A 16,242-nucleotide genomic window follows, 5' to 3' on the forward strand; every position below is an offset into this window, starting at 1 on the left:
AAACGGACATGTTAGCCGTGCTTTCCCGGGCTGCTTCGGCCGTGGGTTGGAGATGGTTTATCCCCCAGCTCCGCAGCCGGACCGACTAGAGGGGCGTTCCCTTCTTCCCGGAGGTGCACAGTAGGCTCACGCGGTCTTGTAAAGCACTTTTTTCTGCTCGTGCTGCGTGTCCCTCCACCCTAACCACTCTTGACGGTGGAACAGCCAGGGGGTATGTGGCGATTCCTCAGGTTGAGTGCGCGATGGCGGTAAATCTGCGCGGCGCCTCTTCTTGGCGGGGTCCGCCTCGTCTCCCATCCAAAGCCTGTAAGTTATCTACCTCCCTCGGAGCTAGAGCTTACATAGCTGCGGGCCAGGCTGCTTCCGCCTTGCATGCGATAGCCACCTACCAGCGCTACCTAGCGCAGGCGCTGGCCGAGCTGCATATGGGTGGGTCCAACCCAGGCTTACGAGCTTCGCACCGCCGCCGACTTAGCTCTTCGGACTACTGAGTCCGCTGCGTGTGCGTTGGGGAGGACGATGTCCACATTAGTGATCCAGGAGCGCCACCCCTGGCTGATATGCGCGAAGTCGACAAAGTCCACTTTCTTGACTTTCCCCATATCCCAAGCCATGTTCGGCGACACCGTCTGTGAATTCACCCAGGAATTCAAGGCGGTGAGAGAGCAGTTGATGGGTGATGTCTTATCGGCAGTCCGTTGCCCGCTCCGCTCGCCGTGCCATTCATACCTGCTCCTCGCCGAAGGCGCCCGCCTACGAGAGCTGCTCCGCCCCCGCCTCTGGCGAAGCAAGTGCGTCGGGCACCTCGGAAGCAGGCAGCCCCCCTGCCCAGAACGCCGCTAAGTCTGGCAACGGACCGCGAAGCGTCCCTGGGACAGGCCATCTGGAGAAGAGGGAACTTGCTCTTTCCCCGCTGGAGGGCGGGGCCCCATTTCACAACGGCACTTTTTACTGCCATGAAAACATTATGAAAGGGCACTTTTCACTTCCCCAGATGTGATAGCCCGAAATCTGCCAGTCTGGGACGCTATGCTTTCTAGCTTGCAGATTCGGTGCGTTTCGCCAGTAGCTCACGAGCGCTGGGAGGACGGTCTCCTTTCTCCCACCCCTCGAGCCTCCCCTCCGGAGCTCGGGTTCGGAGTGAGAGCAAATATCTCACCTCCAGCTTTTCCGTGGGACCCGCGAGCTTCCCGGATCAGCACACCCACTCCGCGCTGCCCCACTGCTGGTACGTCAGCGATTGTAGCGATGAGTCCATTAGCGGGAGCTCTGCCTGCCTGGTTAGCGCGGGCCAGCTCTTCGCGGTGGCTCATACGCACAATCAGACTCGGCTATGCGATTCAGTTCGCGAAACGGCCCCCCAAGTCGCGGGTGTGTATTCACCAGGGTCAGCCCCCTGTCCGCCCTTGTCTTGCGAGAGGAGATTGCTGTCCTCCTGGCGAAGGATGCAATCGAGCCGCTCCCTCCAGCCGAGATGAAGAGCGGGTTTTACAGCCCACACTTCATCGTGCCCAAAAAGAGCGGTGGGTCACGGCCAATCCTAGATCTGCGCGTTTTGAACCGCTGCCTGCACAAGCTGCCGTTCAGAATGCTCACGCAGAAGCGCATCCTCCGGTGCGTTCGTCCTCTGGGTTGGTCTCCAGCATTAGACCTGATGGACGCATATTTCCATGTCTCCACTCTTCCTCGCCACCGTCAGTTTCTGCGGTTTGCATTTGAAGGTCGAGCTTGGCAATACAAAGCCCTCCCCTTCGGGCTCTCTCTGTCTCCGCGGGTCCTCACCAAGCCCGCGGAGGGTGCCTCAGCGCCCCTTCGGCTCGCGGGCATCTGCATACTCGATTTCTTTACGACTGGCTGATTTTTGCCCTCTCTCGGAGCAATTGATTATGCACAGAGACAAAGTGCTCTGGCACTTCCACCTGTGGGGGTTTCAGGTCAACCGAGAAAAGAGCAAACTCGCCCCCATGCAGAGGATCTCTTCTCTCGGGCTGGAGCTGGACTCGGTCACCATGGCAGCGCGCCTCTCCGGAGAGCGCGCTCAGCTGATGCTGTACTGTCTGAGAGAGCTCGACAGAAAAATAGTGGTCCCACTGAATCTACTTCAGAGGCTCCTGGGGCATATGGCATCCGCAGCCGCTTCATGCCGCTCGGATTATTCTATATGAGACCACTTCAGCACTGGCTTCACGATCGAGTCCCCAGACGCGCATGGCACGCGCGCGCACACCGAGTCTCTGTTACTGCGCTGTGTCGCTGCGCCCTCAGCCCTTGGAGCGACCCTTCGTTCCTACAGGCCTGGGTGTCTCTAGAACAGGCGTCCAGTCTTGTTGTCGTTTCAGCAGACGCTTCCAACACGGGCTGGGGGGCTGTGCGTTGCGGGCATGCGGCTGCGGACCTGTGGAAAGGTACCCAGTTGCATTGGCATATCGCCTGGAGCTGTTGGCAGTGTTCCTCGCTCTCCACCGCTTTTTTTCCGGTGCCGGAGCGGCAACACGTGCTGGTCAGGACGGACAGTACGGCGGCGGTGGCGTAAATCAGCCGTATGGGGGGTATGCGCTCTCGCCGCATGTCTCAGCTCGCCCGCCGTCTGCTCCTCTGGAGTCATCCGCGGCTGAAATCGCTGCACGCCATTCATATTCAGGCAAGCTCAACCGTGCAGCCGATGCGCTCTCACGGCAGCCTTACGTCCTGGAGAATGGAGACTCCACCCCGAGTCTGTTCAGCTGATATGGGCGCGATTCGGGGAAGCCCAGATCGATCTGTTGCTTCCCCCGAGATCGCTCATTGCCAGTTGTTCTTTCCCTGACCGAGTGCTCTCGGCACGGATGCACTGGCTTACAGCTGGCCTCGGGGCATGCGCAAATACGCGTTTCCCCCAGTGAGCCTGCTCGCGCAGTTACTGTGCAAGGTCAGGGAGGACGAGGAACAGGTTGCTGGTTGCGCCCCTCTGGCTCAACCGGACCTGGATGTCAGAGCTCTCGCGATAGCCCTCCCCTGGCAGTCCCTTCGAGAGAGCACCTACTCTCTCAGGGACAGGGCACCACCTGGCACCCTCGCCGATCTTTGGAGGTCATTAGACGCGAGGAAGACTTAGGTAACCTCCGAATGCGGTGGCTAATACCGTCACTCGGGCTAGAGCCCCCTCCCCGAGCGCGCCTATGCCCTGAAGTGGAGTCTATTCACTGAATGGTGTGTCTCTCGCTGAGAAGACCCCCGTAATTTGCCAGATCAGCGTTGTGCTTTCTTTACGCCGAGAGAAGCTGGAGAGCAGGCTGTCGCCCTCCACACTCAAGGTTACATGGCTGCCATCTCTGCTCTCATAACGCGGTGGCTGGCAGCACCGTGGGAACGCATAACCTCATCATCCGGTTCCTCAGCGGCGCTAAGCGAATTAATCCACCCCGCCCCCTCTCATGCCCTCTTAGGATCTCGCCCTCGCTACACAAGCCGCGTCAGATCCCTTCAATCCTCGACTCAGTATCTTTCTGTCCCTGAAGACAGCTCTGCTGGTCGCGTTGATATCGATTACAGGGTCGGGGACCCGGAGGCATTTTTCGGTCAGTGACTCGTGCCTGCTTGGGCTGGCTTTCTCTCATGTCCTGAGACCCCGCCCGCGATATGTGCCCAAGGTTCCTACCACTCCGTTTTAATACGAGGTAGTGAGCCTGCAAGCGCTGCCCTCGGAGGAGGCAGACCCAGCCTATCTTTATTGTCCAGTTCGCGTTTTGCGTATTATCCGGACCGCACTCAGAGTTTAGATCATCTGAGCAGCTCTTCGTCTGTTATAGCGGTCGGCAGCAGGGAAGTGCCGTACCGAAATAAGTTCCCACTAGATTGTGGATGCCTTTCTTTCACTATCAGAGCCGAGATGAGCCGCGTCCCCCGAGAGCGCGTGCGCACTCCACTCGGAGCTTCGCATCCTCTCGAGCACGCGCACGCGGCGCCCCTCTAACAGACATCTGTAGAGCTGCGGGCTGGGTGACACCCAACACATTTGCAAGGTTTTATAATCTGCGAGTGGAGCCGGTTTCCTCAAGGGTATTAGGTAACCCTTGGTGATTGAGGAAACAATTCGGTAGGGTGTTGAAACATGCTTGCTGCGCCATTCTCCCTAACACGGAGGTACGTGCGCCTTTTTATCTGTCAGTAAAGTTCCCCGTCAGGTGAGCCCTGCAGATTCCTCCGTGGCCCCCAGCACTGACTCAGCGGAGGAGTCACTTGCTGGCCCACTGCGTTGTAGGTCTGCCCGCTGGTCAGCCCGCGTTTTGGGTAAAGGTGCCTGCTATGCGTGATCCCCACTAGGCGATCCCATATGCTCATTCCGCCACGGTTAAGTCCCCCCCCCCCTGGGCGGACGCGTGTCTTCCCTCCCCGCTAACCACTCTTTTGCTATGCGTACTCCCCCTTTTTAGGGCTAGTCCATATGTAAATTCTGCCATCTATCCCCCCTTGGGTAACGGATGGCCTCCGCAGCGTCCTCCCTATCGGGATTGCACGCTTCCCAACGTACTGTCGTATTTTCCTAGAATTATCTAGATGCTCACGACTTCCCAAAAATATATCTAAATCCGTAAAACTTCTGTTGAAGTAGGATAAATTAGGGCCAGGGACACGTTGGAGGACCGAGCCTCCCATTATGTGGGTGCGTCACGCTTGCTTGACAATCCCCTCATCGGGGGCGTTGGTAAGGTGCAGTCATTATGGCGCTTTCCATACTTCTCCCATTTCGTGGATTTCAATCAATCCACTCTATGGCACTGAAGTTCCCCAACCGAAGGGGAACGTTCGAGGTTACAGAGGTAACCCTTCGTTCCCCGAGGAGGGGAACGGAAGTGCCATACTCCGTCGGCATAATGACTGTCCCTTAGCTGTTTGAAAGTCTCTTCAGCTTAAAAGGATGGCGTCTGCTCGCTCCAGGTGTGCTTATATGCTGGGATAATTGGCAATGAAGTACACCTGTGCAAGCTTACGCTGCCAATTCATTGCATTCATTGGTCCGTTCAATACTCTTTCAGACAAGCGGCTTCTGAACCGAATCCTCCCATTTTGTGGATTTCAATCAATCCACTCTATGGCACTTCCGTTCCCCTCCTCGGGGAACGAAGGGTTACCTCTGTAACCTCGAACGTTCACTAGTTAGAGATATGAATTATGTTAAACTCCTGCCCTAAGAGCAGCACGTAGTTCACTAGTTAGAGATATGAATTATGTTAAACTCCTGCCCTAAGAGCAGCGTGTAGTTCACTAGTTACAGATATGAATTATACTAAACTCCTGCCCTAAGAGCAGCGCGTAGTTCACTAGTTACACAGATCTGAATTATACTAAACTCCTGCCCTAAGAGCAGCACGTAGTTCACTGGTTAGAGATATGAATTATGTTAAACTCCTGCCCTAAGAGCAGCACGTAGTTCACTAGTTACAGATATGAATTATACTAAACTCCTGCCCTAAGAGCAGCGTGTAGTTCACTAGTTACAGAGATATGAATTATACTAAACTCCTGCCCTAAGAGCAGTGTGTATTTCACTAGTTACAGACATGAATTATGTTAAACTCCTGCCCTAAGAGCAGCGTGTAGTTCACTAGTTACAGAGATATGAGTTATACTAAACTCCTGCCCTAAGAGCAGCATGTAGTTCACTAGTTACAGATATGAATTATACTAAACTCCTGCCCTAAGAGCAGCGTGTAGTTCACTAGTTACAGAGATATGAATTATACTAAACTTCTGCCCTAAGAGCAGCTTGTAGTTCACTAGTTAAAGATATGAATTATGTTAAACTCCTGCCCTAAGAGCAGCGTGTAGTTCACTAGTTAGAGATATGAATTATACTAAACTTCTGCCCTAAGAGCAGCGTGTAGTTCACTAGTTAAAGATATGAATTATGTTAAACTCCTGCCCTAAGAGCAGTGCGTAGTTCACTAGTTAGAGATCTGAATTATACTAAACTCCTGCCCTAAGAGCAGCGTGTAGTTCACTAGTTACAGAGATGTGAATTATACTAAACTTCTGCCCTAAGAGCAGCGTGTAGTTCACTAGTTACAGATATGAATTATGTTAAACTCCTGCCCTAAGAGCAGCGCGTAGTTCACTAGTTACAGAGATGTGAATTATACTAAACTTCTGCCCTAAGAGCAGCGTGTAGTTCACTAGTTACAGATATGAATTATGTTAAACTCCTGCCCTAAGAGCAGCGTGTAGTTCACTAGTTACAGATATGAATTATGTTAAACTTCTGCCCTAAGAGCAGCGTGTAGTTCACTACAGTTACACAGATATGAATTATATTAAACTCCTGCCCTGAGAGCAGCACGTAGTTCACTAGTTACAGATATGAATAATGTTAAACTCCTGCCCTAAGAGCAGCGCGTAGTTCACTACAGTTACACAGATATGAATTACATTAAACTCCTGTCTCTTTTAATCGATTTTCGCGGGTATTTAAAAAAAGATCTGATGTCACATCTTTGTTTCATAGACAGAGGCATTGGAAAGATAAATTAGTTCTCTCAAGGTTGTTAACGTTACCCTTTAGGCGATCTTGCTTTAGTGCGGTTGACTGTTCAGCAGTGGAGTTGTGTAACGTTATGGAGAACATTTATCATAGACGTTATTAACAGTTTCTATGTAAACATACTGAATGCGTTTATCTCTTGATTCTAATCAATTTAAACATAAAATCACTTACCGTTCAATGAAAAAAAACCCACAAAGTCTGTGTAACGTATACTTATGGATGTTTCCCTCCACATTTCCAAGCACGTAAGCCCCGCCTCTGCTTCAAATTCATTGGTTTAATCTGTGAACCAATCATTTTTCTTTCTGCCCTCAGAACATTTTTGGGTAAGCAAAACTCCAATCTGCAGCTAAACTGAACTGAACTTAAACACTAACAACTGAACTACCCTGATCTAGTTACTATGACCATTTATGTGAAGCTGCTTGTCAATCTACATTGTAAAAGAGCTATACAAATAAAGCTGAATTTAATTGAATAATGATATAAATTGTGGTTGTGTATATGAAATTACAAATGTTGCAGGGAATTAAATTACTGTTTATTTCTTTGCATTTTACTTTGTGAACTATAAAATCATGGGTCTTCGCATGGTTTGTATCTCATTTTGTGAACCGACTGACAGTTGCTAGTGATGGGTCGTTCATGAACGATTTGTTCATTTTGAACGAATCTTCAATATGACTCGGGAACTACAAGTCCTCTTAGGGAGTGATTCGTTCATCCAGAATGCGCACATTTGTGCAGGTGGTATCGTTCATTTCAAGTCTTTTGAGTCGTTCAATGTGGTAAGGCAGAAGCCAATCATATGCGTTTAGAGCCGGAAAAAGAATTGAGCTGTTCATCTCTCGAGTCCTCTATTGGGTTTGAGTCATTCGTTCCTCACGGGCTAATCATATGCGTTTAGAGCCGGGAAAAAAAATTATCTGTTCATGTCACGGTTTATGGAACTGTGTGTTCCTCCTGTATATTATGTATCATGCCTTATGTGTTGTCATGTGTGAGGGTGTGTGTTTGTTTACCTTTTGTGTTGACAGCGTGCTAGGATCAGCTAATGTCATCAGCTGACTTATCATCCTCCAGCTGAACCTTATTTGGCCGGCTATATTTTTCTCCTGTGGTATGTTGTGGTTATCAGTCCGTTGTTTGTCCTTGTTCCAGTCTGTTGTTCCCTAGTTTCCTTCGCTGTCCGTTTGATGTCTTCATCGTGACCTGTGGCTCTCTTGAGTTTTGAACTTTCGTGTGTCCTCTGTTTATTAAATACTCTTAGTGTCGTGACAGAACGGACTGATCAATCATGGATCCAGCGAGTATCTCCGGCCTGGCTGAAATTGTTTCACATGCTACCACACGCATGAACAGACATGATGATCAGATGGTCACCATCAGCCGCGCTGTCCAGGCGATTGTCACTCAGATCTCTGATCTGACAACACGGTTGCAATGTCTTCATGCTGTCAGTCTTCAGCAGCCTGTTGCAACGAACATTAGTCCACCTGTTATGCCGGTTCCTGAGCGAACAGCTGGATTTTCCAAGCCTCACCTTCCACCTCCAGCGTTCTACTCCAGGGAAGTCGAGTTGTGTCGCGCCTTTTTAGCGAAGTGCTTGTTGTACATTGAGTCCATTGATTTCCGCACCCTGGCGGCCGAGATTTGTCTGCCTGTTCATCTGTGTCTCGTTCTGTTTTTCAGGAAGAACACATGGATCTGCCAAACATGCCCAGTGAGTACCTCGACCAGAAGAGAGTGTTCAGTAAGTCTCGAGCTGATTCTCTGCCTCCACATCGTCCCTATGACTGTACTGTAGAGTTATTGCCAGGTACGGCCCCGCCTAAAGGCAAACTTTATTCTGGCAAACTTTGAACTGTCAAACTTTATTAAAGGTAAACTTTATTATACTGTTCCAGAGAGGGAGGCCATGGAGAAATATATTTCTGATTCTCCAGCAGCTAAGATCATCCGCCCTTCTTCATCACCAGCAGGGTTTTTTTTTCATGAAAAAGAAAGATGGCTCCCTCTGTCCTTGTTTAGACTATCAAGGGCTGAACGCTATCACGGTGAAGAATACTTATCCTTTGCCGCTGATGTCCTCTGCCTTTAAACGTCTGCAGGGAGCGTCCTTTTTCACGAAAATTAGACCTCCACAATGCTTACCATTTGGTCCGCATTCGAGAAGGCAATGAATGGAAGACTGCTTTTAATACCTCCTCGGGGCACTTCGAATATTTTGATCTTCTTTTCAGTCTGTCCAACGTCCCTGCATTCTTCCAAACACTCGTGAATGACGTGTTGAGAGATATGCTAGATCAGTTATTTCATGTTTACCTGGATGACATACTGATATTTTCCCATTCTCTCCAGGAACATATTCAACACGTCAGGCGAGTGCTTCAGAGGCTGCTAGAGACTGGGCTTTATGTCAAGGCAGAGAAATGCGTATTTCATGCACAGTCTGTTCCTTTTCTGGGACATATCGTGTCAGTCGAGGGGATGCGTATGGATCCAGAGAAAGTTCAGGCTGTGGTAGATTGGCCAACCCCAGACTCCCGCAAGGCCCTGCAGAGGTTTCTTGGTTTTGCCAATTTTTACCGGCGTTTCATTCACAACTTCAGCCAGCTCGCCGCGCCTCTGACTGCTTTCAACTCCATCAAGACTCTGTTCAGGTAGTCCAATGCAGCAAAAGTTGCGTTTGATCATCTGAAAAGCTGCTTTGTTTCAGCACCTATTCTTATTGCCCCTGTTCCATCATGGTGGTTGACGCATCAGAGGTGGGGGTCGGTGCTATCCTGTCCCAGCGCTCTTCCTCGGACGGCAAGATGCATCCCTGTGCATATTTTTCTCGTCTCAACAATGAAGAACGAAATTATGATATTGTTAATCGAGAGCTGCTGGCTGTCAAGCTTGCGTTGGAAGAGTGGCGTCATTGGCTAGAGGGTTCGGGGGTTCCCTTTATCATTTGGACCAATCATAAAAATCTAGTATACATCCAATCCGCCAAAAGATTGAACTCTAGGCAGGCGCAGTGGGCTTTATTTTTTTAGCGTTTTGATTTTTCCATCTCGTACCGAACAGGTTCCAAAAATGTTAAACCTGATGCACTTTCTTGAATTTTTGATCACTCTGAGCATACATCATCTCCTGAAGCCATCGTGCCATGCAGATTTTTTATCTCTGCTGTCACCTGGGAGATCAAGTCGAGGGTCCGCATGGCCTTAGAAGGGGTAACGCCTCCACCTGGATGCCCACCGGGTCGTTTATTTGTGCCAGAGGAACTACGGTCTGACGTCATCCATTGGGGTCACTCTTCCAAGTTAGCCTGTCATCCAGGGGTGAGTTGTACCTTGTCTCTAATCAAACCACGATTCTGGTGGCCAGTTATGGCTCCTGACATAAGGGTGTTTCTAAGACTTCCAATCGCCCCCCACCTGGACTTCTTCAGCCGTGTAAGTGCCATCGAGACCCTGGTCCCATATTGCGCTAGATTTCGTTACAACTACGGTAATTTTGATTGTAGTGGACCGGTTTTCGAAAGCCACTCACTTTAGTCCTCTTCCAAATTACCATCAGCCAGAGAGACAGCGGCTGCTGTCATTGACCATGTCTTTCGTATTCATGGCCTCCCGACGGATGTGGTTTCTGACAGGGGGCCTCAGTTCATCTCTAAATTTTGGAGAGAGTTGTTTCATTTAATGGAGGTGACTGTTAGTCTTTCTTCTGGTTTTCACCCTCAGAGTAACGGTCAAACGGAGAGAGCCAACCAAGATCTTGAATGTATGTTACGATGTTTAGTCTCTCAGAATCCATCCTCCTGTAGCCAGCAGCTCTCATGGGTTGAGTACACACATAACTCATTACTAGTGTCTGACACGGGCCTCTCACCATTTGAGTGTAGTCTAGGGTACCAGCCACCTGCTTTTCCCAGTCTGGAATCTGAAGTCGCGATTCCCTCCACCCATGCCTTTGTCCAGAGGTGTCGACATACTTGGAACAGGGCCAGACAGACCCTCCTTCAAGTAGGTTTGCGCACCAAGGCTAAAGCCGATCGCCACCAGTCTAAGCCTCCCGTTTTATGTTGTCAGTCAAAAAGTGTGGCTTTCTTCAAAGAACATTCTTCTCCGCACAGTATAATAAACTTGCACCTAAATTAATTGGCCCATTTTCTGTCATCAAAATCATTAGTCCGGTGGCAGTCCGCCTCAAACTTCCTCCAGCGTACAGGAGAATTCATCCCGTTTTTCATGTCTCTAAATTGAAGCCTGTTTTTCATACAGCCATTAATCCGCCCACTCCGGTTCCCCCCTCCCGCCGCATCTCGTAGAGGGTTGGATGTTTTTTCGGTTAAGCGCATTCTGGACTCGAGATGGAGGGGACGAGGATTCCAGTACTTGGTGGACTGGGAGGGTTACGGTCCAGAGGAGAGGAGTTGGGTTCCTGCAAGGGACATATTGGATCATTCTCTCATCGATGATTACAATCGCCAGGTAAACTCTTCTTGGAGCGCCAAGAGGCACTTTTAGGAGAGAGGGTACTGTCAATGGTTTTTGGATCTGTGTGTTCCTCCTATATGTAATGTATCATGCCTTGTGTGTTGTCATGTGTGAGGGTGTGTGTTTGTTTACCTTTTGTGTTGTCATCAGCTGACTCATCATCCTCCAGCTGAACCTTATTTGGCTGGCTATATATTTCCTCCTGTGGTATGTTCTGGTTATCAGTCCGTTGTTTGTCCTTGTTCCTGTCTGTTGTTCCCCAGTTTCCTTCGCTGTCCGTTTGATGTCTTCATTGTGACCTGTGGCTTTTTTTTGTTTTGAACTTTCGTGCGTCCTCTGTTCATTAAATACTTGCATTTGGATCCTCCTTGTCTAAGTGTCGTGACAGTTCATCTCTCAAGTCCTCTATCGGGTCTGAGGCATTCGTTCATCACGGGCCAATCATATGCATTTAGAGCTGGAAAAAGAATTGAAACGTTCATCTCTCGAATCCTCGAGTTTGAGTCATTCTGTCATGTGATGAACGAACAACTTAAGAACCAGAAGAAAGGTGAACTAATTATCATGGCTCCAATTGACTTAGACTGTGTACATTGGTTAAGATTATATGTGACTGTCAGTGTAACGTGAACAAACCACTGACATTTGAAGACATGAAGAGGTGAGCTGAGCAAAGAAAATCTTCATAGAAAATACCTTCATAGACAAAAGAGAGGGTAAACATTAAATTATTATTTTCTCCTTCTTATAGTATTCTATTTATGACTTATTTGTTGTGTGATCAACCTTTTGGGCTAGTTGTAGATGCGTTTGGAAGCAATTCATAACATTTTAATAATATTTTGGCAAATTGAACTAAAGGATGAAATGACTCAAAAAAAAAAAAAGATGTGTTTATCTCAATGAACAAGACTCACTTCCCATCACTAACAGTTGCTGGCTCCCCTCCTTCTCCTCTGCTCTGCTGGCCACGCCCACTCCTGCCCTTTGCTCGCGGAGCTCCACGCCCACTATACTGCATCTTTTGAAAAAATTCTGAGGTGGACCGGAACCGAAAGTGGGGGGCGTCATGACCCTTTAACAAATAATGAATTCACTAGATGCTAATGCTTAATAAATGATTCATAGTGTATAAAGGGTTACAGATTTCCTTTTATCGCACCAACAACAGGCGCTACGCCATAATCACGTTCCTACAAGAGCCAACACTTAATTGGTTAATGTGGCATGAATGTCTGCTAAAGTTCAGATTTTCCATCTTGAGTAATTCGTAGGGATGTAACGGTATCAGAATTTTACGGTACGGTAATACCTTGGTATGAATGTCACGGTACGGTATTTATTGAATCATTTACAGGAAAAAACAAAACTTATGAAAATACTCCAAAAAAGTGCCAATAGTGTCATTGACATACAAATTAGCCATCTATCTGTAAGCTTTGAAACAGGAACTTCAATTTTAATAACAAAAAATCATTAAACCATGTAAAAAATAAAGTTTCAATTTAGTATTGTTGAAAACTCATCACATTCAACATTTAATCAATCACTCACTCACTTGGATAGAGATGGGTTTTAAGGAAAATTATCATATAACTATAATCTGGTAAAAGCTGGTATCTCTGGGTATTTACAATGTCCCCTGCAACAGAAAAAAACCCTCTCATTTGGGACTTAGGTTTCTGGGACAGAGAGATATGACTTGGCCCAGGTTGACAGCAGTGGGTAACGTTGTGCATTGTCTTTCCCCGACTTGAGAGGACAAGCCATGAGTGAGATAGAGGTCTCATGTCTGCATCAATCTGAACAGTGTGCTGTGTTTCTGCAGTCCCCATGACTGTCATTAGTCGTATTCCCCAACTTGCAGGAATGTGTACACATAGGGCTCAACCTGTGCAGTGCTCATGCCCTTTTTAGTCTTGGATAGAAAGTGCCCTTCCAAAATGATCAAAAGTGCCCCCGCGATGCGACAGACCCTCCGTCCCGCCCTTCAGTAGGCGCGCGACAACACCGCTCTTGAGTATGCGCGCTCAACCCCCCCTCACCGCTTTACAGTACGCGCGCGACAACACAGCTGATCAGAACGCGCGCAACAACACTGCTATTCAATTTGCGCGCGACAACACAGCTGATCAGAACGCGCGCAACAACACTGCTATTCAGTACGCGCACGACAACACAGCTGATCAGAACGCGCGCGACAACACCGCTATTCAGTACGCGCGCGACAACACCGCTATTCAGTACGCGCGCGACAACACCGCTATTCATTAAATAAAATGCCAAGACATGCTCAAGGTCGTAATTTAACAGTTTTATTGTGGATCAAAAAAGTCTGGAAAAAACAACATACGAGATACAACTGATTAAAATTCTCACAGCTTTAAAACTACAGTTGTTACATTTCATTAAATAGTATTTCTGTAAAACATGTAGAGGTTTAAGTTTTATGGAATGATTCAGTTCCAAATCTTGATGAAAAATGAAATGGAACTGTAATATGAAGGGGACGCTGACAAAGGAGTGCAGATCCAAATGCAGGTTTATTACAGATGGCAATGAGATGGTCAGTCAAGCAACATTCAACACAGGGGCAAACAGATGTATGCAGGGAATCCAGAGTCATGGTCAAATAACAGGCAAATGGTCAGTCCTGGCAGCAAACAATGTAAACAGTTAACAAACAAAGCAAGCAAAAAAGAGAAACGTGTCATAATGTTCACAGTAACCATATTACAAGACTTACAAAACTGCTCTTAAAGTCCATGTAATCAGTTCATAATGATCCTCCAACTGTGTGTGTGTGTGTGTGTGTGTGTTTCGTACACTATTTTATAATAACAAGCGGACACATGAGATTTGATTCACTCTGGCTTGTTTACTCAGGAACTGACGTCATGACAACATCACACATTAACATCATACATTCATACGTTCCGCTTCCAATGTATCATTTATGGTACACCTCCCCTTTTAAGTAGGAACCCTCTTTGAGCATTTAATTGTAAGAACAAACATTCCACTACAAGTAACATCATCTCTAAACATGATTTTGAACTCAAGCAAACAACTTTCTTTTTACTTTTTTTTTCTTTAGAACATAACCTCTATTCTCTTTACAAGCTCAAACGCTCAGGTGGGTCGTGACACAAGTTATGTGCCTGAACTTGTCACATAAGACTCTCTGGACTCATCCTTGTCTCTTACAGGATGGATATGAGTTTCAGGTTTCAGTGTTACCTGTGTCAAGGGTTGTGTCTCTGGGTTCAGTGAGTTCTTGATGTTGCATTGGGTGCATTGCCCGCACATGAGTGCGGTTTCTCCTTGAGATTGTTCTCTTGGCAGCCACACACTTTGTCCAGGTTTCAGTATTGGCAAAGGACGTACTTAGTGGCGCATATCACACCAGCATCGCTGTTTGTCTTTTGCTCGCCTCTCACACTTCCTGAACCCCTTGATATTTGGCCATTGAGGTTTTAAAATCTTTGGAAGTTGTGGTTCACTCAAAAAAAAAAAAATTGTTGAATGAACATGATTTAATCGTGGCACCCTTTATGCATCTAATCCAATCAAGTAAACCTGAACTGCTTTGAACATGTTGTATGAACACAAAGCACATTTGTAGATAAAACATGGTTTCAATATGTCAGTCTAACTTCTTTTCATCTAATTGACTCAAAATGTTTGTATTGTGTTATTCTAATAAAATGATTCTAATTTACTCAATGTAACACTAAAGCTTTACTTTAACAAAATTATGTCTTGTTAAATCAGCTAGTAAATTTCTTGTTCAATATTGTTGTTTAAATTCATTCATTCATTTTCTTGTCAGCTTAGTCCTTTTATTAATCCGGGGTCGCCACAGCGGAATGAACCACCAACTTATCCAGCAAGTTTTTTACGCAGCAGATGCCCTTCCAGCACCAACCCATCTGGGAAACATTCACACACACACACTCATAAACTACGGACAATTTAGCTTACCCAATTCACCTGTACCACATGTCTTTGGACTGTGGGGGAAACCAGAGCACCCGGAGGAAACCCACGCGAAGGCATGGAGAACATACAAACTCCACACAGAAACGCCAACTGAGCCGAGGTTCAACCCAGCAACCTTCTTGCTGTGAGGCGAACGTGCTACCCACTGTGCCACTGCCTCGCCCTGTTGTTTAAATTACATTTTTTAAATTACAATACTATGAAGCAAGATTTAAAATTAAGTATTTCAACACAAAAAGGACAGAAAACATGTTATATATATATATATATATATATATATATATATATATATATATATATATATATATATATATATATATTGTAGCGAGCCATGTAATACCACGTCGCCCTGGGCACAAATCCACACCAGCTGGATCTCCCATCAACCTCGGATCGCTCACAGCTGGACCTCATCAGCCCGGGAGAGATATAAGCCAGCCCCACGCAGGAGGAAGTGAGCTTCATTACAGATGACTCCCTGCGCTAACGCTTGTCTCTCTCTGTCTCTCCCACAGCCGAATCCAGCTCGTGACCGATCCAACACCATCCCTCTCACCAGTCTTCACCTTCTCCCCGGAGCACCTGAGCACGCACCTCTAAGAAGAGCACTCATTCACCCCTTTATCACTTGTAAATAAAAGCACCCTCCGGGGCATTGTTTGTAACTTCATCTACGGTGTTTGTGTTTTCCCTCTGCCTCGCTACAATATATATATATATATATATATATATATATATATATATATATATATATATATATATATATGTTATATACATATATATATATATATATATATATATATATATATATATTTCTTTTATTATAGCCTTTAGCAGGCACCTATCACATTTAAACAAATTTCTTCTTTAATATTCTGATACAAAATGTTATATAATATCCAAAATTGTAATATGTAATATAAAATGTATAAGAAACATTTAGCCATCAAAATAACCTTGGCTCTTAAGAAAACTGATCCAAGTTAGACCCAACTACAGACAGATCTAATAATATCAGCAATAAACGCATTTGGAAATCTGCAGACACTATAAAACAGTTCATGAGTGACATGGGTCTTGGCGATAGTTGGCGCCTCCAACATTCAGACATTAAAGCATTCTCATTTTACTCACCAGTTCATCATTCGTACTCCCGCATTGACTTTTTTCTCACTAGTAATCAGAGATGTATAAAGTACTAGAGACCCATACTTAAGTAAAAGTACAAGTGCT

The 16,242-nt window shown here is 46.7% G+C and overlaps 1 protein-coding gene across 2 annotated transcripts; it reads left to right on the forward strand.

Moving 5' to 3' along the window:
* Positions 1-6,647: 6,647 nt before the first annotated feature.
* LOC141376776 (uncharacterized) lies at positions 6,648-15,711 on the forward strand. 2 transcript variants are annotated; one of them, XM_073918340.1, is made up of 4 exons: positions 6,648-7,640; positions 7,791-8,273; positions 10,792-11,001; positions 15,525-15,711. In XM_073918340.1, exons 2-4 carry the CDS (start codon positions 7,818-7,820, stop codon positions 15,645-15,647), a joined length of 789 nt encoding a protein of 262 aa, XP_073774441.1. In that variant the 5' UTR covers positions 6,648-7,640; positions 7,791-7,817; the 3' UTR covers positions 15,648-15,711. The 2 variants fall into 2 exon arrangements, with proteins under 2 accessions (XP_073774441.1, XP_073774440.1); XM_073918339.1 differs by lacking the exon at positions 6,648-7,640 and having other exon boundaries at positions 7,687-8,273.
* The last annotated feature ends 531 nt before the right edge of the window (positions 15,712-16,242 follow it).

Source organism: Danio rerio, chromosome 12, assembly GCF_049306965.1.
Source record: "Danio rerio strain Tuebingen ecotype United States chromosome 12, GRCz12tu, whole genome shotgun sequence".
Taxonomy (NCBI): Eukaryota; Metazoa; Chordata; class Actinopteri; order Cypriniformes; family Danionidae; genus Danio; species Danio rerio.

What these genes read in the sequence shown, in the direction of transcription:
- LOC141376776 (XM_073918340.1), top strand. Translation starts at nt 7,818, where the DNA reads ATGGATCCAGCGAGTATCTCCGGCCTGGCTGAAATTGTTTCACATGCT. An exon ending in CGACCAGAAGAGAGTGTTCA is followed by an intron (nt 8,274 to 10,791) that starts GTAAGTCTCGAG and finishes TTTTTCATACAG; the next exon opens with CCATTAATCCGCCCACTCCG. An exon ending in TCGATGATTACAATCGCCAG is followed by an intron (nt 11,002 to 15,524) that starts GTAAACTCTTCT and finishes TCTCTCCCACAG; the next exon opens with CCGAATCCAGCTCGTGACCG.